Here is a 21,554-nt window from a genome sequence, read left to right as displayed (position 1 = left end):
TTACAGCCGGTTTCATTGTGTAACCTGATATATTTCTGAATTTTCTTCTGAAATATGCTCAGCAATTAATAATCTTATTGCTATTAATGTCACTGCTTTCCCATTTGTGTTTTTCTTAGTTATATCTACTAGGAATTGTTTTTTTTTTATCTTTACCCTTGTACTAAATATTCAGTCTTTTGATTATGAATTTCAGTCCCTCTCTCTGTCATCTGACTATTCATTCCTCTTATGTGCTCCCAGCCTACCTGATCTGTCTCTCCAAAAATCTCCTCCAGAAGCATTGGAGTCTGTGATGAAAAAGCTATGCTCCTTGTTCTTATCTGGAATCAAAACAAAGGACAAAATCTACAAGTGATCAGATTGACAAATAAGATAGAAAAGCATTCAAGAATTGGGGAGGAGATTCTACTGTTTATTATACATAAGTTTTAGAGTGGTTAATTCTAGGAGAAATAATCCGAGGTTCTAAACATTCTCTAAAAATGTGACAAGTATTCAGAGAGGACAAAGGCATCTAAGAATTGTAATGTGTGTTTATGTATTTGTGCATGTTTGGAGGGCTGACATTATTTAAATGTAAAAAGGTATGCTGAGCTTGGGGACAGTGGCGATATTGTTTGGAAAATTGCCATAGCTTGGCAACTACAGAAATACTGCTCTTCCAAATATAATTTATAATCTTTTTGTAAAAAGCCTAAAAGTCAAGGGATGAAAACTCACAGAATGGTGGTGAGTGGGAGAGTGTGGAGGCTGGGTGTAAGCCTCACAGAATGGTTAAATGCAGGAAAGAAAAGTAGTGCTTCATTTTTCTTTTACCTGAAAAGCTGTTGTCATCCTTTGCAGACACAATAACTTGGTTATTTTCCTTAGTTTTCTGATTCTGTGTGGAGAAGAATTAGACACACAAATCAATGACTGGATCAAACCATATGCTAATGTCAACAGTCAGCGGGAAGAAGCATCAATAAAAGTGACTCCATGGGGCCCCAGGAGACATCATTTTTTGATGATCATCTTCTCTGAATAGTTTCGTACATAAATATATGCCTATGTCTACATGTGCTTGCACTATCTTTTAAGAAATAATTTAGATTAATTAAATATATGCATATAATGGCCCTTGTAAATAAACACACCATGCCATTTGTCAAATTTACACTGTCTTGGGACAGATTCACTTCTCTCTGAAGTCCTTGAGTGTGTCTGCTATGCACACTTCAGTGAACACTGACACTGAATGCTAGCCATTTAGATTTAATTTTGGTCTTTTAGGGGTCCCACATAGCACTTTCCAGTGAGTGGAGATTGGTTTTGAAGAAGGGGGTCTTGTTGAAGTTTCTATCCTGTCTTTTGTTTTACAGGACACACATCTTAACATGTGTCCATCCTGGCTAAACCATGACTTGAACGGTCAAAATAAAATTGAATTCAATTTTTAAAGTCAATGTATTTTCAACTTTTTTTTTTTTTTTTGGTCATGGCTGGAGGAGGCTCTGAAATACAGAAAAGAAAAGGGATAGGATTATTCCAGTTGCTCAATTGTGGTCTCAGTACTTTTTGGGGGGAACAGATGTGCTGAGCTGGGGACAGTGGGGATTGCTGGATTAGAGGAAGGACTACTTCCATTAAGGGGTCTTTTCTAACGTCTACAAACAGCCAATTTAAGAGGGAAGGGAGGACCCAAAGCCTTGAAAGACTTTATTAGAAAGAGACCAGAAACCACATTTTAATGGAGGACCATGGCAGGAAAGAAGCCCTCCCAAACACATTGAATATTTCATTTCTGTGGGGAAATCTGGTGATTCATCTTTCCGGCGCATTTGTAACTGATTCTGCCTAAAGGTGCATTTAAATAATAATAATTAGCTTGAAGGACCCTAAAGGGGATATTTACATCTTTGTAGGAGGGCTGCTCCTCCAGTGATGGATGGTGGACTGGGCTGCCCGGGCTGCTGCTGCCACCACCGCTCGGTTTCTGGGGGGCAAGGGGAGGGGGTGGGGGCGGAGGCAGGTCCGAGCTGCCAGGGTCCCCCAGTTTTCCATCTTCTTGCAGCAGCCTGGAGTTGTTCAGGGTGAGCGGGAAAGCGCCCGCGGCGGTGGGCGCGCGGTCCCGGCTGCTCCCTTTCTCTGACAGGCCTCGGCCCTGGAGGAACCGGCCGCCGCCCACTAAGGGGTCCCCCAGTAAGACCCCAGTCTCCTCGTCTTCCTCCTCATCTTCCTCCGGGTCTCGACCTTCCTCCTCCTCTTCCTCGCCCTCTGGGGGCTTGTGGCCCTCCACGTCCACCTCCTGTTCTTCCTCCTCGTCGTCTTCGTCCTCAGAGCTGTCCTCGCTGGGGTAACTGCAGCTGGTGCCCCCGGGGGACAGAAGGCCTCGGTGGTGCGGCTGCGGGGCCAGCGGGGGCGGCGGTGGGGGCGGCGGCGGGGCTGGGTGGTGGCGCTCTGAGCCCGGGTCGTCCGGCTGCGGGGGCAGCAGCAGCAGCGGCGACGGCGGCTGCGTGGGGTGATGGTGGTGGTGGTGGTGGTGGGGGTGGTGATGGTGGTGGTGGTGATGGGCTTGGGCCGCGTGTGGCGCGCCTGCCGACGCCCCGTGCAACTTGGCCAGGCTTTCGGCGTCGTCCTTGCCGCCTACTGGCCGGAAGGCGCTCGAGTGGTGGTAGCTACTGCCGCCTGCCTTGCGCCCCTCCAGAAGGTGCGGGTGGTGGGGTGCGGGCACCCGGGCACCCGCGGGACCTGCTGCGGCGGACGCAGACCCTGACCCCGGGGTGGCGCCCGGGTCTGCGGGAGGCGTGGAGCCCGCGCTGCATTCCCCCCCGCTGCCGCCCGGGGGCGACTCGAAGAGAGTGTCGCGGCCGCCCGCGCTCCCCGCAGGAGGCGGCGGGCCCGGGCCCGGGCCGTTGGCTACCCCCGGAGGGGGCTGCCCGGGTGGGGGCGCCGCCTCGGCGCTCCCCCCGGCGCCGCCGGGCTCGGCCAGGTCCAAGAAGGCCTGGCGCAGCAGGGCCGGGCTGTCCCCGAGGGCGCAGCCTAGCGCCGAAGGCGGCTGCGGTGGGGGCTGTAGGTAGGTGGGCACCGGAAGCCCACCGGGGGTCCGCGGAGGCCAGAACATGCAGAAGGGCGGGTAGAAGGCATCCTTTCGGCCCGCGGGCCAGAAGAGCCCGGACAAGCCAGCCTTGGGAGCTGCACCTGCGCTCCCCGTGCCCGCGCCGCCCAGGGCCTCCGCAGCAGCGCTGGAGTCCTCCTTTTTGTGGCACAAGCCAAAGGCGGCTGCAGCTGCTGGGAAGGTGTACGGATGCGGGAAGAGCCCCCCGCAGCCCGGAAACTTCTGCAGCACGCCCCCGAACGAGCCCTTGCTGGGCACGGGGATGACCGGGTAGCTGCGCGGGCCTTTGCCGCCGGCCACCCCTCCTGCCCCTGTGCCGGCGCCGACGCCGACGCCGACGCCGGTCATGCAGCCGCCCCCCGCACCCCCCCCACCCGCCCCGGCGCCGCCCGAGACCGCAGCCACCGAGAGGCTGGCGGCGGCGGCCGAGAGGCTGGCGGCGGCCACGACGGCTGCTTCCTGCAGGGAGTCCTCGTCGTCGTCGAAGCGGGGCCGCTTGTTATGGGGGTGCGGGGCTCCCGCCAGCTCGGCGAGGGGGGGCGGCGGTGGGGGAGGAGGGGGCGCGCCCAGCAGGTGCGGACCCAGCAGGCCCCCGCCCCCGGCCACCGCGGCTGCAGCTGCCACTGCGGCCGCCTTGACGGAGCTGAGAGGGTGGCAGGCGGGGTGCGTGCCGGGCTGGGGCAGCGCGCGCTTGCGGCTGCCGCCGTTGAACATGGCTTTCACGTCCTCCCAGGCGAAGACGAGCTCGTCCTGTGGGCTCTTGTCGGTGAGCTTGAGATGACGGCGCCAGGAGTTGAAGTTGGCGGCGTCTGGCTGCGTATACTTCGCGTCAGGCGTGCGGTGGGAGTGGAAAATAAACTTGTTGGGTGAGAAGTACATGTTGCAGTAGCTGCATTTGATGCACTTGGCTCGAGAGCTGTTGTAGCGCGCGGGGATGAAGCTGCCGCGGCAGCCCCAGGCGCACTCGTGAGACACGTCGAAGGCGAAGTTGTCCGGCAGCTTGGGTGGCCTATTTTCTCCCAGGAACGACTTGCACAAACGCTCGGCCTCTCGCTTGGTGATCATGCCGCAGCGGCGTGACGAGATGGGCATGGCCCCGGCCCGACGCAGGATTTCTAGCTGCACCGGCGTGCACTGCACGCACGTGATGCCCAGCGCCACGCGGCGGTTGTGGATCTCGTTGTAGCTGAAGTTCTTGAGGAGAGTGTTGGAGATCTGCGCCAGGCACAGGCGCTCCTGCCCGTCGATCACTAACGACACGATGGGAATGCCGTAGAGGATCACCTGGCCCACCTGGTTGGGTTTGAGGTTGGCGTGGCCTGACCGAGGCTGGCTCAGCGCGTCGGGCTGGAAGGCGCTCGACGGCGAAGCCAGCAAGATGTCGTTGGGCCCTGGCAACGGGCTGGAAGCCATGTCCTCCGCCAACGAACTCCGGGGTGAGCCCTCCGGGTTGGCCTTGGCGACTGGAAGGGAAAGGAGAAAGCATAGAATTGAGCCTTTTCAGTGAAAACAGGGATGGGGCTAGTCACTAACTGAAGGATTGCAATCACTTTCTTACTTTGGTTAAGAGATGATTATTACTGGGCAAGGGACCAAATTTCAGTTGCAATAAACTCGTCTGTTAATTTCTTTCAAGGTCGCCCTTTAGAAAATGCAGCTACTTGGAGGTAGCAATTTTTCTTCTAAGCGTCCAAAATAAATTAACTATGTATGTTGTTTAATATATATTTTATATTATATATATTTAAAAAGTAGCCATTTCCTGAGAAACTCAGGACCTCATCTCCGATTTATGGAAACAGTTGGAATAAAATGAGGTATCCGTTAGAAATGAGATAGTAAAGACAGTTGTAACTAGTACAGGTTATAAAGTTATGGAAAACTGGGGCTTGGCCATTAAAACCCAGATTTAAAGAGAGAGTGAGACTATTCACATTTGCTTGAAAATGAATTGATTTTGGTTAAAAAAAAACAAACCCAAACCTTTTTAAAAATGATTTTTGTGGTATTTGTGGTTTCCTTGGGGAAATTCACCACTGGTTAAACACAGCTCATTAAAGCAAAACGAAATCCCTTCCCTCCCATCTTTGTTTGCTATTAGATATTTTGTTACTGTGATTAGAGGGATTTTTATTTTTTGAAAAGTGTAAAAATGTATAAAGCCACATATATGATTCCACCAAAACAAGGTGTTTGGTTTTCACTTTTTCAAAAACCCATTTGTTGAACAGAGAGGTTCTGGTTCCAGACAGCCAACTTAAAGAGATGAAGTTGAAGACCTGTAACCATTTAAAAACTGTTTTCCTGTCTTCTCCATTTCAAGGAGCATGTAAGTACAGGCTGATGTGTTAAACCCAGAAACAGTGCAAAGAAATAATTCTTGGAGATCTTTATTGGTGGACTTTAAAAGGCAAATTCAGTTTCATGTGAAGCAAGCTCTGTGGCATTTTCCCTCTTATCTATGTCTATGGCTCTGTATCTTTGTAGGGATAAAGGTGCCTCACAATAAAGAAGATAATCCCTAGAGTAGGTAATTGTGAGAGCATTGAAATCAGAAGCCCGTGGTTTAATCTACCATAAAATTTCTGATTTCATCTTGGGCCTATGATACCCCATTGGATACCAGAGAATATCCAGGAAGTTGAAATATATAGAAAAAGAAAACTGTGGCAATGCTGGCAAATTAAAAATAAGCTAAATGCCACTTTCCCTAGGGAAACCATGATCTTTCCACAGTGATTTGTCCAGCACATAGGCCAATGCTATCCTTTGCCCTGGAAAATTTCCAGTGCCCATGACATAGCCACTCTTGGCCAAGTACATCGGATTTTGTTACTACAGAGATTTCAAAGGATATGATAGCTTACCCCCTCATCCACATTGTCACACCTGTCCTCCTTCTCTGGTCCCCTAGGACATCTATACCACCACCTTTGACCTGCAGGCCCGGGGATCCTCAACTCTCATTACATTCAGTGGCCTCCTGGAAGGCCAAATAAACCTTGTCACGCGAGCGAGCGAGCGAGCTAGCGAGGGAGCGGAGAGCCTGGCTTGTCACTTTGGATGGATCAGCGACAGTATTTCTGGGGAGCGGGACCGTTAAATGACAGTTCAAGGCATAGCGATATCTAAGCCTGACACAACCAGCCCAAGCTTCGCGAAATGGCCCTTCAATGTTTCTTGCCCTCCCAAATAAGACTCATTATTTCAGTAAAACCCTGGGATAACTGGAATTCTCGCGCCCCAGAAATCTGAGCAGTGGGCTGGTGCAGGCGAGGAGCTGGCTCCGTGGTAGGAACCAGCAGCCTTAGCCACTGCCCGTGGACCCGGCAGCAGTGTCTCCTCCAGGTGTCCTCCACCTTCACCCCAAGCCCTCCCAGAAACTCCCATCAGAGCGAGACGCGAATAGGAACGTTCAAATTGGGGGAATCTTTCAAGGGATAAAAGGGTAAAGAGACAAGTAAAAGTTAGTTGAACTGAGAAAGCAAGCTGGCGAACTTCCCTATTCGGCTCAGCAGTCAGTGTGACCCCTCGTTGAATTCTCCTGCCTCCCAAACCCATCACACCCGAATCCCACCGCTGCCCCTCAAACTAACGCGGAAAATTCCACCGCTGGAGAACTCAAATAGTGAGCCGAGAACTGTGTGCCGAGTCCGGGCCGGGCCGGCGGGTTCCGGCAGTACCTGATAACCCCTAGATGTCTTTAGGCGCGTGGCTGCCGGCCCATCTTCTAAGGACGCTCGGAGGCGAAGCATCCAAGCGGGTCCTCGAATCCAGCGGGCGGGACTCTGGCGGGTTGCGCGCGAAGATCCGGGCGCCGGTGCGAGCTAATGGCGCCAGAACCCCGGCGGGGTTACAGTAAGGGCCTGGATTGCAGCGGAGGGTCCCCTGGACCGCAGAAAGTGTGGGTACGCGGAAACCCGTGGCAGGCGAGCCCCAAGTGGAGCACAGTCTGACAGAGCCTTTCTCTGTCTCTGAACTCGTGTTGGACCGAGGGGACGCCACCCAGCGGGCAGGATGACGTCACCGTCTCCCTGACACTCCACATTAAAGGGCTGGCATGTTACAGGGAGGGAGGGGGGAGCAAAAGCGAGAGCGAGCAACGCAGAGATCCTTTCTCAGCCTGCGCGAACACTACCACCTAACCAACCCGAAATCGACAACCTCCCAACCCAGGAGTAAAAGGGCTGGCTTCACAAATCTGAGCCAGGTGTGGAAAGCTGAATGGTTTGCGTGCATCCCAGGGATCTAAATATTGGAGGCCCTGGATTCTAGTTAATTCAGATTAACTGTGTCTCGGAAGACAGTATCCAGAGTCAGCCGAGAAAATAGTTTAGTTTCAGCGCCTTGTTCAAAACAATGCCAAATGAGAACAGGGAGAGAAGTTTCCACAGAGGGTGCCCAATCTGAAACGTGGAAGAAAGCATGGAGAATGTGCCTACTTTCTTGTCTTTTTAGGACAAGATACAGAGAGTTATGGTGGCAGTCTCTGTTTTAAAACGTGGACAGTTGGGTGAGGGCTCAAGTGTGCATTTGTACATTTATCCATCAGCTTCATTCGGAATAGTTCTTTAACCCATTTTGTAAGATCTAAGGCGGCCACCTTAGCACGAGGAAACGGTGGCAGTGGCGGTGTAGGGAATCAAGGACTTCCCCAACCCTGACTGGCTCTTGAACAAGTTGTCAGTTCCCCTGGAGAAAGTGATTTCCTAGAGGATCCTGTAGGAGCATGCACTTCCCTTCTCCCTAAAGAGGGAGAGAGCAAGGATGAGAAAGGACTATTCCCTATAGCTCCCCTAAATGAGGCACACCCTAGGGTATTAATGAAGCATCGAATATTATCTCCAAACCAATCAGCTCTTAAAAGTCAAAGTAACCACTGGCTAGTTTATCAGAAAGGAAAGAAGTTATTTATTTGGAGAACATTCTAAGTAGGATACCTGCTGGAGGAGATGGGGGTGGGAGTGGGAAAAATGTTATGTTCTTCCTTTACTACCATAGCTGAATTTTCAATTGCTGCCCAGTGAAGCACAGGCTTCAAATTGGAAAGTCACATTGTGGAAATGATGGAACAACCTCCACTGAGCCCAAAGACCAACCATGCTGGGTCATAGCATCAACAGTACATGACTGCTAACTACAAGAAAAAACACATGAAATCCTAACACTTCATTAAAGGTTAATAAATCCGAGGAAACTCAATTGAATGTGACCTGCTTGTTGTTGCTCAGGAGTTGCGGCTTTTCAAAATGAATATTTTGAGCCTGGAAAATTGCAATATTTGTTTCAGCAGAAGTTGCAAACAATGCTGAAGTAATTTTTCACTTATCTCCTAGTTACTAAAGGCATTAAGGGACTAAAATCAACCCATCGCTCCTTCCCTAATCCCTGAAAAGAAGGAAAACTCTGTCTTTCTGCCTACTAAAGAGTGCCACTGTTATTCTCAAGCCCCCTTTCTAGGAAAAATGAAGACTCCACACACCTTCAAGGTTTCCAGGGTCAACCCTAGTTCTACCTCCTCCTTTGCCTTCTCTTTGGGTTCAGAGGCTCCCACAAAATGAGTTATGGCTTGGTCACTGTTCCCAGTCCCTGGGCAGTTAAAAAGAAAAGCCCCCCTGCAAAGAAAGATTGAAAATGGGGTGAATTTTAAGGCTAAAAATGGGGAGAAATAAGAATTTCTGTTACTGCAGGAACATACCAGAGGGAAATGCCTGGGTGCTGCTGCTGAGGCAGTACTGTGACGGTATTCACATTTTATTGCCAAGTTCCCAAAAGGCTTCTCTTCCCCCCAAAGACACCTATTTTTTAAAAAGAAATGTCTTCAAAAACATTTTTCTTTATAAAGAAAAATAGACTAAATATTTACCTTTTCTCCCAATCTCAGGATACTCGGAGGAGTGAACCCACACCTGGGAGGGTACCTATAATCATCTCCTTACCTAAATCTTTAAACACAAACATTTCCACAGCCCTTTGGCACTTATTGTATACAAGCCTGTAACTTTAATACCAAAAAGCATTTCCCTAGAGAGAGAAATGTGTAGCATGAGGTTAGTTTTATACAAATAATTCCAAAAATAGCGCAGTATTTTATTTCCCCAATGAATCTGGGGGGCCTGTTTGAAAGGGCAAGCCAATTGTATTTTTGGAAATTGAAGGTGGAGAACATTAGTTCGAAGCAGACTCTACTCCTGGAGGATCCTTGTCTTGATACCTTACCTGGAATGTGAAATTACAGCCTTTTGGTGTGTTTTGAGTCCACAAACAGCTTTTTGTCACTCACTATCTCTGATCCTTTGCTTTCTCCTCAGTTTGAACAACACTATTGTTAGTCCTCCTTGGGGTCTTTGTCAGTCCCTTCCTTGGCCCCTAGACCCCGGCCCCTGGCAGGTTCAGGGGAAGGGGGCCATCGGTGTCAGGAGGAGGCTATTCTGGACTGAGTTAATCAATGATTTCCTACTTGAGCTGACATATATTTTACGCGTTGGAACTCTTCTCAGCCGGCTAATTGATTCAAATTGTTTTATTGGTTAAACTGGTGTCACCCGTTTGTATGATCTATCATTGTACCGAAGAAGAGCATTTCCACTCTCATCTCCTTTCTAGGCGGCTGCGGTTCACCCAGGCCAAGGACAGGTAAAGGAGCCCAGACGCTGGACCGAAAGGAAAACCGCAAACCGAGCCAGCCCCCTCGGAACTGGAGAGGAGATGCCTGGATGCAAGCGCTTGAGGGAGGCCGGCGAGGCAGCGCGGGTAGAGGTTTATAGCTGCGGCTGTTAACAACTTGTTTAGGGCAATTCAAATCAAGCCTGGGCCAGGCCCAGCCCAGCGCCTTCCACTTTGAAACCAGTTTGTTTCTGAGTTGTCAACCTGGTGCGGTATGAGGCCTAGGCCAAAACCCAGGTTGGAGCTGTCCGCGGTGCTGACACAGTCCATTGCTCCGAGGCATAGCAGATCACGAAGAAGGCTGTCATCCTGTAACCATTAGGGCTGTAGATTCAGCTTCGGGCATGGAATGGCCTGGTATACTTAAAAGGCAGGTAATGGGTGACACAAAGCCACACCCCCTCTTCTCTCACACCTGATGCATTGAAGATCCGAGAAATTCACCCTTCCCCCAATTCCATATCTTCCCTTGGACTGACAGCAAGGAAGATAAAAGCCATATTATAACTTAATTATAATCAGAGACACATGCATTATTCCTTTTTCCCAACCCCAGCCTATTATTGAGGAACTCATAACAGTTACAGATCAAAAATCACCCTCTAATCCTCTTTCCTATTTCCTTTCACCTCATTCTCACTCTCGGCATTGGCATTTCTCCTGGCATTGCTCCCAGTAAGTGCTCTTGGCATTGGCATTCTGCAAGATATGGTTTCCTTTTTATTCTAAGGTTTTCAAAAAGAGACCCTGACATCTCAGAAGGAAAGAGAAAGAGCAGCTGAGTTGGAGCATGGAAGATCCTGGAATCTCAGAAAGTATAGGGGATTCAGAGTCAAATGACTGTGTACAAATTTCTCTGCAACGACTTATGAGTTTTGGAATCTTGCTCAGATACCTAACCTTCTTAAATCTCAATTTCTTCATCTGCAAAATGAGGAGATTTCTATCTAGCCCACAGAGACATAGTGAGAGTTAAATAATCTCCTACCTATGAAGTGTTTGGGACACAGTGGCCATTAAAGGTAGATTTAAAAGTACTTTCTTTGGAAAATAGAGACATGATCTGGACCTGCTCTGTTACAGGATATGTTAGAAATTTTCTATAACTTCAGAATAAAACCTATCAAAGGCATTTTATCTGAGTGATAATCAGAAAGGGAACCAGGTTCTCTGGAAGAACATAAGTTTTTTTATTGAAACTTTATCCTGTCAGTAATTGATCTATGTGTGTTTTATATACAGATGGCCAGAACCCCAGCTAGTATTGTTTAACCCATTTTAAGTAATTTGGCATAATGGCCATAATGAGAATGGTTGCTGATAACTGTCAGTCCTCACTTTCTATCCCCCAAAACTTTTGACAGCCTGGCAAGCCCAGTTTAGTCCTTGGTTTTTGCTCCATTTCTCCAGCTAGAGTTACATAAAGCAAACCAAGGATCAGAAGCAAACCAAATACTCATCTATGATGGAAGTCATAGGACAAATGAGAAAGACTTCTGAGAATTCTGGAGTGGACTCAATCTTTGAGCCTTCTGTAAAATATTGTCTATAAGCAAGGACCCTCTTTTGCTGGGGCCAGAGCTACCTGAGAGAAGTACAATGAGAGCACAGATCTCAAATTGAAACTGGAATCAACGAAAGGAAAGGAGGGGAAACTGAGCACATTTTGTAAGACCGTATCCCTGCCCCTTTGAGCCTTTTGCACCAGGGACCCTGGGAGTCAAGTCCTTTTTACACTTCAAACAAACACATCTCTAAGAAATAGAAATAATGGGAGGAGGAATCAAGATTTAATTTCCCTTAATCAGAGAAAACATTTTGGTAAGAAATTTTGCATTTGAGTAAGTGGCAGAGAAGATTCCTCTCTTACCAGCACCTAATCGGAACATTTTCTGTTAGGCTTTTTTAAAAAAAACAACAGAGAAGTCACATTTCTTCATTAGTCCTCACAAACCTATAAATACTGCAAGGCACATGTGTGTGCATGTAGTTTATATGAAGTAATAAAATCCAGAAAGGAGCATGAACTTAGTATATATGATGGTCATTTAGAAAATATTAATTAGGATAAAATTTAGAGGGACACAAAATACTCAAGGATACACATAAACCCACAGATGCACGCTGTCTTGGAACACACCTGTAAATATGCATCAAAAAGTAACTCTGGCAAAAGAAATAAGCAAGACAAGCTACTAGTCTCTGTCTCTGTCCCTCTGTCCCTCTGTCCCTCTGTCTCTCTCTCTCTCTCTCTCTTTCTCTCCATACATACATGCACAAATGCACCGCCTCCCTCCTCCACTCCCCTCCTCCCCACATAGGGAAGGAGGGGGTCCTTTGAAATGGAGGTGGTCCCAGCTGGAAAACCTCAGAGCTCATTTAGATCACATCACTTCAGGCTTTTGTCTCTGCTCCTGAATAACCTAGGCCGCTACAACAAAAGGATAGGCATCTACATGGAGCTCAAAGATGCTGCTATAATAATGAATAACGAAGCAAGATGCTTGCTTTTTTGATTGCCACTCCTAAAGAAGGGAGAGGAGAAAAAGGAAGAAGAGGGAGAGGGGAAAAGTGGAGAAAGAAACAGAGCTATGGGAGAGGAAATGAAGGCAAGTACAATATTTGGTTGGATTTCTACAGAGAAGTCTTTAACTGTATGAAGACTTCAATTGCCAAAAATATATGGAATAGGGCATGGGGTTTATTTTATTTTACAACTAGCTCTTTTGTTTCAAGGAATCAGTTTCAGAAGTAACTGATGCTGAGGATGCAGAGAGAGTGTGGAGCAGGACCTTTCAAAGCTTGGGAAGGGGAGGCTGGGGAGTGGGAGTAGGGGGAGGGGTATAGAGTGTCTGTTGACATGTCACAAGAGAGAAAATGACATAGATACACATTTAACATCTTCCCATCTGACATTGGTGGAAGGAACATTAGATTTTATTTCCTGGGGAAATGAAGACATTTTTTCCCACTTCCAGCTCTCTTCCCCATTCCCCACACCTCTCAGCCCATCTGAAAATTTACTTTGCCATGAAGCTTGATCCCATTAGCTGATACACTATTAAACTATCATGTGCTCTCTAGCCACCCAATAAGCATCAATGCCTTCAGCTTTCCTTCTGCCTGCAGAGTTTAACTCAATGGTAACAAAAGGTGAAATTAGATATTAACAAAATGAATCCCAGAGTTAGCTATACCTTCACTTGGAGCCTCTTAAACCCCATGCTTGAAGTCCTTTTTGTTTAAAAAATTAATTTTAAGTATGAAAAAATAGAAAAATTCTTTAAGTATTTTCTCTTAATATCTACTGGATGTTATGTTTTCAGGAATAAAAATCAATGCCTGAGATTCCTGCCCCCCTACCAAAGGTGATACCATTCCAAACTTTTAAAAGACAAATTATGATATCATCAACAAACTCTTACTGTTGGCAAATAATTAAATTTTCCATCTTTTAGAACTGTGTAACCTTGGGTGTCTTAGAAACAAATTGTACAAACAAACCAGGAAGATGAGCAGTGAGGGTTTCAGAGGAGATATAAAGAACCAACTTTAATTACTAACTTGAAATTAAAAATGTAATATACAGATTTAAATTTATTTTCACCTAAATTGTGTATAAAATTATACGGCTTTTGCAGGCTAAGAAATACTTTGTAACCAGCCATGCTACTAAAAAGTCTGAAGTAGTTTCCAAAACCGAGTTCCCAGACTCACACAGTAATAATGATACATTTATCATTACTGATGACCACCTACTGGGTAATTATTGCTTTGTTACCACTATTACAATCAAGAGATTTCTTTATTTACTGTTAACATTCACTTAAAACTGAATGTTAATGACTGTTCTGAATTCACCAAAGAGAGTATTCTGTTATATTTCAGAAGTACTTATGTTCTGGTTCAGAAATGGAAAACCATATCATAACAGAGTGGGAGACTGGGTGAGTGCTTGGTTCTCACCCTCTCTTGAGAATGGAAATGGCATTCTGGAGATTTCTAGAGTGAAGTTTTCCAGCTCAGAGTTGCAAAAGGTTAACATAATGCAACCACTTGACTTGTGCTAATTATGTAAGTATTTTATTACAGGAGATTCATTCATTATTGATACTTGTTTGCAGTAACTTCCTGCTTGGGGGAGTTATATTTTATATGAGAAGTAAACAACCCATGACTCTAGCATCTCCCATCTGATTTTCTCCTAACCCTTTGTCTAGTTTCACAATTCTCCCTGGTTGTTATGTCTCTATTGGATCAGAGAAATAATTCCCTAAGATTTTCCTTTTTCCACTTCATTTCTCTTCCCCACCCAGAACTTCTTTTTTTTTTTTTCCTAAAGGTAGAGCTCAGGGTTTGCAGAGTAGGAGTAGGAATGTGATGGGTGAGAAAATTGGATTTAGTGTTTTCTTTTATATCATGTAAAGAAAGGAGCGATTTTTTTGTATAAAGTCTAAGCCTCGCCTCGTTGAAGCTTGGGTATCAAACTTCCTCTTTGTAAGCTACTCTTAACTCCTAGCCTAGAAATATCAGAAATCAGAGGTCTGATACCATCAGAGGTCTAGAGATGGTCACTGGGAAAGCAGGCATGGTAGAAGCTCCTAACCAGAAGACAAGCTCAGGACAGCCTCCTGCCAATGCCTCAGAGGCCAATCTTACAGCCAGTGGTGGATGGTGCAGTTTACAATATTTTCCTCCTAGGGCCTATGCCAAGTTGCAGTAAGACACACATGACTTTGCTTGCCTCAGTGAGCTCTGGTGAAGGACCATGCTGGCTGCTTGGCTGAGGGACCCTTAGGAGTTTCACTGTAAAAACGTCTGAGGTTGGCTGTGTTTCCTAAAGAGCCAAATGGCTTGGCATGGGCCTCCACCTTAGAATCACAGATTTTCTGTGTTTTCTCTCAGGTTCTGAGACTCCTGCATTAGAGTTCCAGTTCAGAGCTGGGATGGATGCAAGATGACAGAGGTCAGCATGCTAGAGACTAAGAGGAAGTCAGGAAAAGAGATGGTGGAAGGGTAGCAGAAGAATGTGAAGGACGTAGGGGACAGCAGTCCCGTTCTTTCAGTTCCGCTGTAGGCAGGTGGGGAAGAATGTGTTGGAAGCTTGAACTTGAGACTTTGGGCCATTTGAAATGAATGAAGTAGTTTTTTGAGGTTGGGCAGGGGGAACTTTAGGGAGGTGCCTGTGACTTGCTTGGAATTGAGCAGGCCTGGCCACAATCTTGGGCAGAACAGACAGAACTGAAAGCCCAGGTTCACAGGTTCATCCCTTGTTCTCTACTGTCTAGCTTAGAAGTTGTGGGTACTGAGCCCAGGCCCTGGGAGGAGGGGATGGTTAGAACTCCTGAGGGCTCTGGGTGGGGGAGAGAGGATGGGGAGAGTGCAGAGATTGATTGGATCCAGAATGGGTGCTCCAGGCTTGGTCAGCCCAACCCCCATTCCCCTGGGTGCTTTGCTTCCCTGCTTTTACCCCACACCTGGGTGGAACCACCCTGCGTGATCTACGTGATCTACTGATCTACGGAGGAATGCCGTTCCCAGCAAGGCTTTCTTAATGGTTCTTTAACAAACTCTTCGATCTCTCTTTGGCCGCCCTGGCTCTCACCCATCTCCTCCCTCTTTCCTTCTCCACTGCCTCCATCAATTATTTATGACCAACGTTAATTATTCACGAAAAGAGAGAACTCCAGCTTTGGGAACTTTTCTTCGAGGCATTCAGTGGGTTTCTCCCTTTCCTGCCTCCACAGAAGGCTTGAGAATTAGGGGCTTTCAGGACTACATTTGGCCAGATTCTGCTTTGAAGCCCTAGGGGAAAGGAACCCAGTTGCTGGGCTGGGGATGAATTGGCGAAGGTCAACTCTGGCGGCTGGCGGCTTTGGGTAACCTCTGGGGACCAGAAGTTATTGGGCTCGCCCGCGGGGTTGCTGTCCGGGCTTGGTGGTGCTGAAACCTCCAGCTTGGTCCCAGGGGCTGCGTGCTGCCGGGGTATGAGGACAGAGATCTGGATGAGGTTCCAGGCGGGGGAGCCGCTTTCCATAGCGTCTCCAAAAAGTCTAGTTTGCCTTCTCTCCTTAGCAGCCCCCCTCCCGCCCAAGACACCAGAACGCTGTAACCAAAGATTAATTGCCTTAATCAAATCGACCCACCCTCTGCAATTAGTCTTTTAGCAACAAATTAGAGACAATTTACCTCAACCTCGGTCTGGAAGAGAGAGGAGGTGATAGGATGGGGGATGGACGGAGTGGGAGAGTTTGACAAAATCCACAAACGCTGCGAGGTGGGGACTTGGAAATGGGTGCGCGTTTAAGGCGAAGAGGGGAGGGAGGAGGTAGGGGTCAGCTGTGGGGCTGTGCCCTGGGCCGGAAATTCCTGGAGTCCCTTTCAGCCCAGTATTGTCCGAAGGAGGAGAGGCAGAGGCCGAGCGCGGACGAGGCCACTTACCTGTCTATGCCTCCCGCACGGTCTCCTGCCCTCCGCGCTCGATCTTCCCGCCTGCCCGGGCTCCGCGGCTCCTCCGCCAAGCTCTGCCTCCCGCGGCACCCGCCGCCTCCCCCGCGCTGGATCCGCCGCCGCCCACAGCCTGCGGTCCTCTGCGATCCTGCTCACAGTCTGGTCCTTTTCAGTGACCCTGTCCTGTTCCGCCCCTCCTCGGCTGCCCCTCGACTCTTCCCACTCCCCTTGTGGGGAAGTTTGTAAGTTTGGGGTGAGGGTGGAGCTCCTCGCGCCCAGCTTCTCGGATTAGCTTGCTCCGATCCCCCCCCTCCCCCTCGCCCCAGCTCAGACCTGGGTCTCTGACGCCGCCTGTTGGCCAGGCAGGGCAGGGCCAGGAGCGCAAAGGCAGCGCCAGCCCTACCAGCAGTCAGGGCTTGGTACCCAGGAGTCCAAGCAGGACAGAAAGGAGGTGAAGGTTGAAGGCCCAGGAATTGGAGTGGGACCAGGGGCAAGAAGGAACAGTACACCTTGGGCGTGTGCAGCCCGAGCGGCAGCTTGACCCCCCTTCCCCGCCAGGACGGTCCTAGGGTCCTCAGGTGTGCCTCTCTAGTGCCGCCCTCCGGCAGTCCCCTCAGGGCAGGGTGGGAGGGCGTGGGGAAGGAGCACCGAAAGCAAGATCTGGCCAAGAGGCCCGCATCTACGAGGAACGCAGGTGTCAGGCGCCCACCATTGCGCCTGTCCGTCCTATTGCCCGGGAGGTGAGCAGGGAAGATTAAAAACTGAAGAGTGACTACTTCTCAGCATACCCTAGGAAGAAAACTTTAAGAACAACAGAGGCCGCTCAAGCAAAAAACAAAAATCTTTGTGCCAAGTGCTGGGACAATCGCCAGCCAGTGGGTTTCAGGCATAGGCCAGGGCTTCTGGCAGTGGAGACAAGGACCCATTTGGAGGGGACTGCGTGATGTTACCAGGACAATTTTTTTGGGCTCTGGCCTAGTCCCTTTCTTTGCAAGTTCCCAAAGTTGAGTTACACGGCTACCCTACCGTTTGAACTCCTCTGGAAGCCTCAGTCTAGCCCTGGCTCCACGGAGACCTCTCTGAATGGAGGCGTTGTATTCTCCTCCCCAATCTCGTCCTGTCTTTTTCATTGAAAGAATTGATAGACTGTTTCTCCTCTACCCCCTCCTTCTCTAATAAACGCTTCCCATAGATTACTCGACGCAGAGAAGGAAGGCGGCTGCTTAAAAAACAAAAAGCCATAGCCCTAATGAGTTCAATTACAATGTGGTAAACACATTGCCTCTACGCTTTAATTAAGCCTGCTGCCCAATTTTAACTCATTAGTAATTCATTAAGAGAACAGCCCCGTGCTGGCGGGTAGAAGGCACCGCAGACCGACTGTGCTCGGCAGAGTCCACCCAACCGCACGCCGCCTGCTCTGGCGTTGCGCGGAGCGAGTCCGGTGGGCAGCGCAGTGGCTTCACTACCTAAAAGTCTAGCAACTAACCCTCTCCAGACGCACGGGGCTTTGCTATTCTGAGTGCCAGAGACGACCTTTCCCGAGAGAAGTCCCTCGGGATTGGAACAGGGTTTTGCAAACCTGTTGGGTAGGTGGCGGTGGTACGGGGCTGAGGCGTAGTGGCGAAAGTCCCCAGGTTAAATTCAGTCGCCACGTTCGGCGTGCCCTGTCTTCTTCCACCTTGCACTAAGACTGAAGAAGAGTCTAGGTTCGGCTTTAGCGCTCAGCCATGGGCTGCCCACTGCACGCTTCCATACCCTCTGCCTGGAAGAAGCTTCCACAGAATCAAATCGTGAATTTTGGGACAAGGGAGTGAATTTGATGGTGGGGAATAGGGAGGCTGTTGGTTGGATTAGTGGAGATCCTAAAAGGGAGCCCAAAGCTCTCCTTTATCCTTCTTTTGCTCTTTTTCAGTGCTTAGGAGTGGGACACGGGGTTATGGCCACATCTGTAACTGTGTCACTGAAGTCAGCCCTCTAGGGCAGCCCGCCGCATGGAGCAGGAGTAGAACGCTTCAGAGTGAATCACGCACTGGCACTAGAGCGCCAGGATGAGAGAGAGAGAGAGAGAGAGAGAGAGAGAGAGAGAGAGAGAGAGAGAGAGAGAGAGAGAGAGAGAGAGAGAGCGAGAGCGAGAGCTGAAGCAGTTCAAGCTCACTCTGTCTCCTCCCACCCCTAAGTTGGAGAGTTCTGAGCAGAAAGTGCCTGCAGGTTCAGAGCGTCCCCCAGTTCGGACAGGAAGAACCCGTACCTTCCCAGGCTCCGGGTGGAGTTCCTAAGAGAAGGAAGGAGCGAGTGTTACGGAGCGAGGGGTTGACGCCCGGCCGCAGCTCACCACGCCCCCTAGGAGCTGCGGGAAACTTGTCCCGCGGGGCCGCGCTGGCCGGGCTCCGCCTCCCGCCGGCGGTCAGAGACGCCCCCCACGGTCAGCGCTGGGAGGGGGAGGGGGTGACCTGCAGGAAATGCCGGGCCGGGTTGCCGAGCTTCAGCCCGGAGCCCCTCCTCAGCAATGCCAGCCGCTTCTGCTGGCGTCAGGATGCTGCCTTTTCTGGTGTAAGCTGCAACTCCTCCTGGAAGCGAAAGCTCCGGCGGGATTTCCTCTCCACGGAGGGTAATGAATCCCGTAGATCAGCCCGGTCGCCCCGAAGGAGCGCGTGGGTCTTTTCTGGCTTGTCCACTGCAGTTTGGTACCTTGGTTTTGGCAGGGGTAGGGCGTTGGGGGTGTCTCTAACTTTCCTAACACCCCATCCTACCCTCTTCTCTCTCACAGCCTGGAGGCAGAACCAGGTTGTTTAAACCACGGACCAGGGTCATTCGTGAACTCCTCCGCCCCCCCCCCCCCCCCGCCCTTTTCGGAGGAAACTCGGCCTCAGCTGGAACTGGTGTCCCCACTTGGGCGGGGGCGTGGCGTGGCCTGGCTCGCGCGCCGGGCGGGAAGTTTCCACGAAGGTGATGACAAGAGTGCGCAGACCTGGGTCTTTGATGGAAGACATCCCGGTTTTTGTGAATGTTGCTTTTTAGTGCTTTTAGCGGGATTCGTGCGGGCCTCGTCTTCTTCCGGCTTGGCCCTGCCGCCACAGCGCCTTCTGGTGCCCCGAGCTTTGCCGGTCCCGGGCTTGCCTGGAAAAGGCCTCTCTCCAGCGGAGAGCGTTACGAAAGTATACAATTGGATCCCTGCCCCGGGGATCAGGGCTCCGGATGTAAAGGAGGGTGGTGAATGGGATCAGAAACGCTTGCAAGTTGACAGCCTCACAGGAAACTCGTTTGTTTCTCTGGGTTTGCAATCCAGTGGCATTTTTAGCTATTCTAAGGGGAAAAGTTGCTGGGACAAACATTTCAGAAAGGTCCCTCGTGCCTGATGTTAATTACAATTAAAATAGATTGTCTACCTTCTTTTTCCTTTCCTAATGCAAGGGTGGGGAGGTAGGATATAATTTATTTCTGTGGATAGTGAGATAAAAAGTAAGTACATTTTTGGATTACAAAGAATTGACTGCTGGGGGAGGATCACTTCCCCACTGTGTCAGGTAGACTTTAGAATTGGCCCTGGGACAAGTGTCCTTGTTTGTCAAATGCTTTTATCCAAGCTCCACCCCATCCCACTTCACTTATTCTTGGCCTAGGTTATGGAGAACACGAAGGAAGAAAACTAATTTAGAGGATACAGCTCCCAGGGACTTCTCAGGGTCAGCTTAAGCCAACCTTTTCAGGCAATTTGCTTTTCTTCTTCTCTTTCTCTTTCTCCTTCTCCTTCTTCTCCTTCTTCCCCTTCTCCTCCTCTTCCTCCTCCCCCTTCCCCTTCTCCTCCTCCTCCTCCTCCTCCTCCTCCTCCTCCTTCTTCTTCTTCTTCTTCTTCTTCTTCTTCTTCTTCTTCTTCTTCTTCTTCTTCTTCTTCTTCTTCTTCTTCTTCTTCTCCTCCTCCTCCTCCTCCTCCTCCTCCTCCTCCTCCTCCCCCCCCCTCAAAATCACCAGCTGCTATGAAGATAGACTGTTAGAAATCAACCATTAGTATGTTTTTATAAAAGTTTGCTTTTCTTAAGGGGCCTATGGGAGCAGGGATTTTACCCCATAGTTTAAGACTGTAAATTGAGACAGATGTAGAAGGGGAGGGAATGGAAGAGAATCAAGTTTTGGCAAGGGACAGAAAGCAAAGATATCAATTTATTAGTCCCAAATAAGCAGGTTAGTAACTATTTACAAGCCTGTCTTAACAGGAACTGGGAGAGCTTAGTCAATTGCTTTATGAAAAGCAAGACTTGAGAGAAGTGGGAAGTTCTGTAGAAAGTGTCATGAGATTCACTGTAGCAGTAAAACAAGTACGCTCTGACTTATACCTGAGACATTTTCTGGGAAGGAGGAAAGATGTGTTCATGATTAAAATACTTATTATATGTTAGGCATATGTCAAACATTCTACATACAACCTTTCATTTAACCCTCATGTAATTCCCATACGTAAGGTATCACTGTCCACATTTTACTCAAGGCCACATAGCTGGTAAGTTGCAAAATCAGGTTTTAAGCTCACATCTGTTTGGATTCCAGATGAGATCGGGCGCATTCATGGTAGTATGGCAATAGACTTGTTTGGATTCCAAATGTGTTCTCAACTAATTCACTAGACTGTGTACTCTTTCACATACATCATACAGTTTTGGTCCTCATAATAACTTCATTAAATTGATACAGCCTGTGTTAGTCCCATAATAAACTCAGAGTCCTTAAACCATGGTTCTCAAGTGTGAGTATAGCAGTTCATTTTGAAGCTTGTGTTTTGGGGTTGCATTTTATGAACTATTACTGCAGTGGTTTGTATGTGTTTGTGTCCCACAGGTTCATGGGTTGTAAGCTTGTTTTCCAATGTGGCCATATTAAGAGGTTGTAGAACCTTGAGGAGAACCTAATGGAGAAAGGTGGTGAGGTCACTGGGGGCACACACTCAGAAAAGATCAACGTAGTATCCTAGGGACCCCCGTCTTATAAGAGCCTGAACCATGAATTTCTCTCCAGTTTCCTGTACCACCAAGATGCCCTCCACATTAGGCCATCACCAAAGGCTAAACAGAGGGACATTCAGCTTCCAAAACTATGAGCTAAATAAATCTCTTTTCTTTGTGTATTATCCAGCTTCAGTTATTTTGTTATATCTGTAGAAAATGGGTCAATACAACTGCCATAGACTATGGCAACTTGCTCAAAGGCACTAGGATTGGGCCATATTAGTATCAGACCTCTGTTCCCCTTTCCTATCCATCAAAGTCTTAGTGGAAGTTGATGATTACTTGTTACAATCCACATAGTGAGAATCCAAAGGCTGGGGAAAGAGAGTTCTGTCTAT

The 21,554-nt window shown here is 48.8% G+C and overlaps 1 protein-coding gene and 1 long non-coding RNA gene across 2 annotated transcripts in view; one reads left to right on the top strand and one right to left on the bottom strand.

The window, feature by feature from the left end:
• Positions 1–4,513, bottom strand: part of Skor2 (SKI family transcriptional corepressor 2) — a 45,875-nt gene extending 41,362 nt beyond the window's left edge. Inside the window, exons 1-3 of the mRNA XM_013075924.3 lie at positions 1,898–4,513; positions 820–883; positions 249–323 (exon numbers count right to left, since the gene is read on the bottom strand). Coding sequence (XP_012931378.2) covers positions 249–323; positions 820–883; positions 1,898–4,513 — 2,755 coding nt within the window. The remainder of the gene's footprint in view (positions 1–248; positions 324–819; positions 884–1,897) is intronic.
• Positions 4,354–6,799, top strand: LOC110344021 (uncharacterized). Its single transcript, XR_002386288.2, has 3 exons — positions 4,354–4,536; positions 5,332–5,429; positions 6,015–6,799. It is a non-coding gene; the product is annotated as an uncharacterized LOC110344021 (long non-coding RNA).
• Positions 6,800–21,554: the final 14,755 nt, after the last annotated feature.

The sequence above is a fragment of the Heterocephalus glaber genome, unplaced genomic scaffold (genome assembly GCF_053883595.1).
Source record: "Heterocephalus glaber isolate CG9 unplaced genomic scaffold, H.glaber_assembly_v1.0 deba00000331, whole genome shotgun sequence".
In the NCBI taxonomy this organism is placed as follows: domain Eukaryota; kingdom Metazoa; phylum Chordata; class Mammalia; order Rodentia; family Bathyergidae; genus Heterocephalus; species Heterocephalus glaber.
This window is presented reverse-complemented; position numbering and strand designations above follow the sequence as displayed.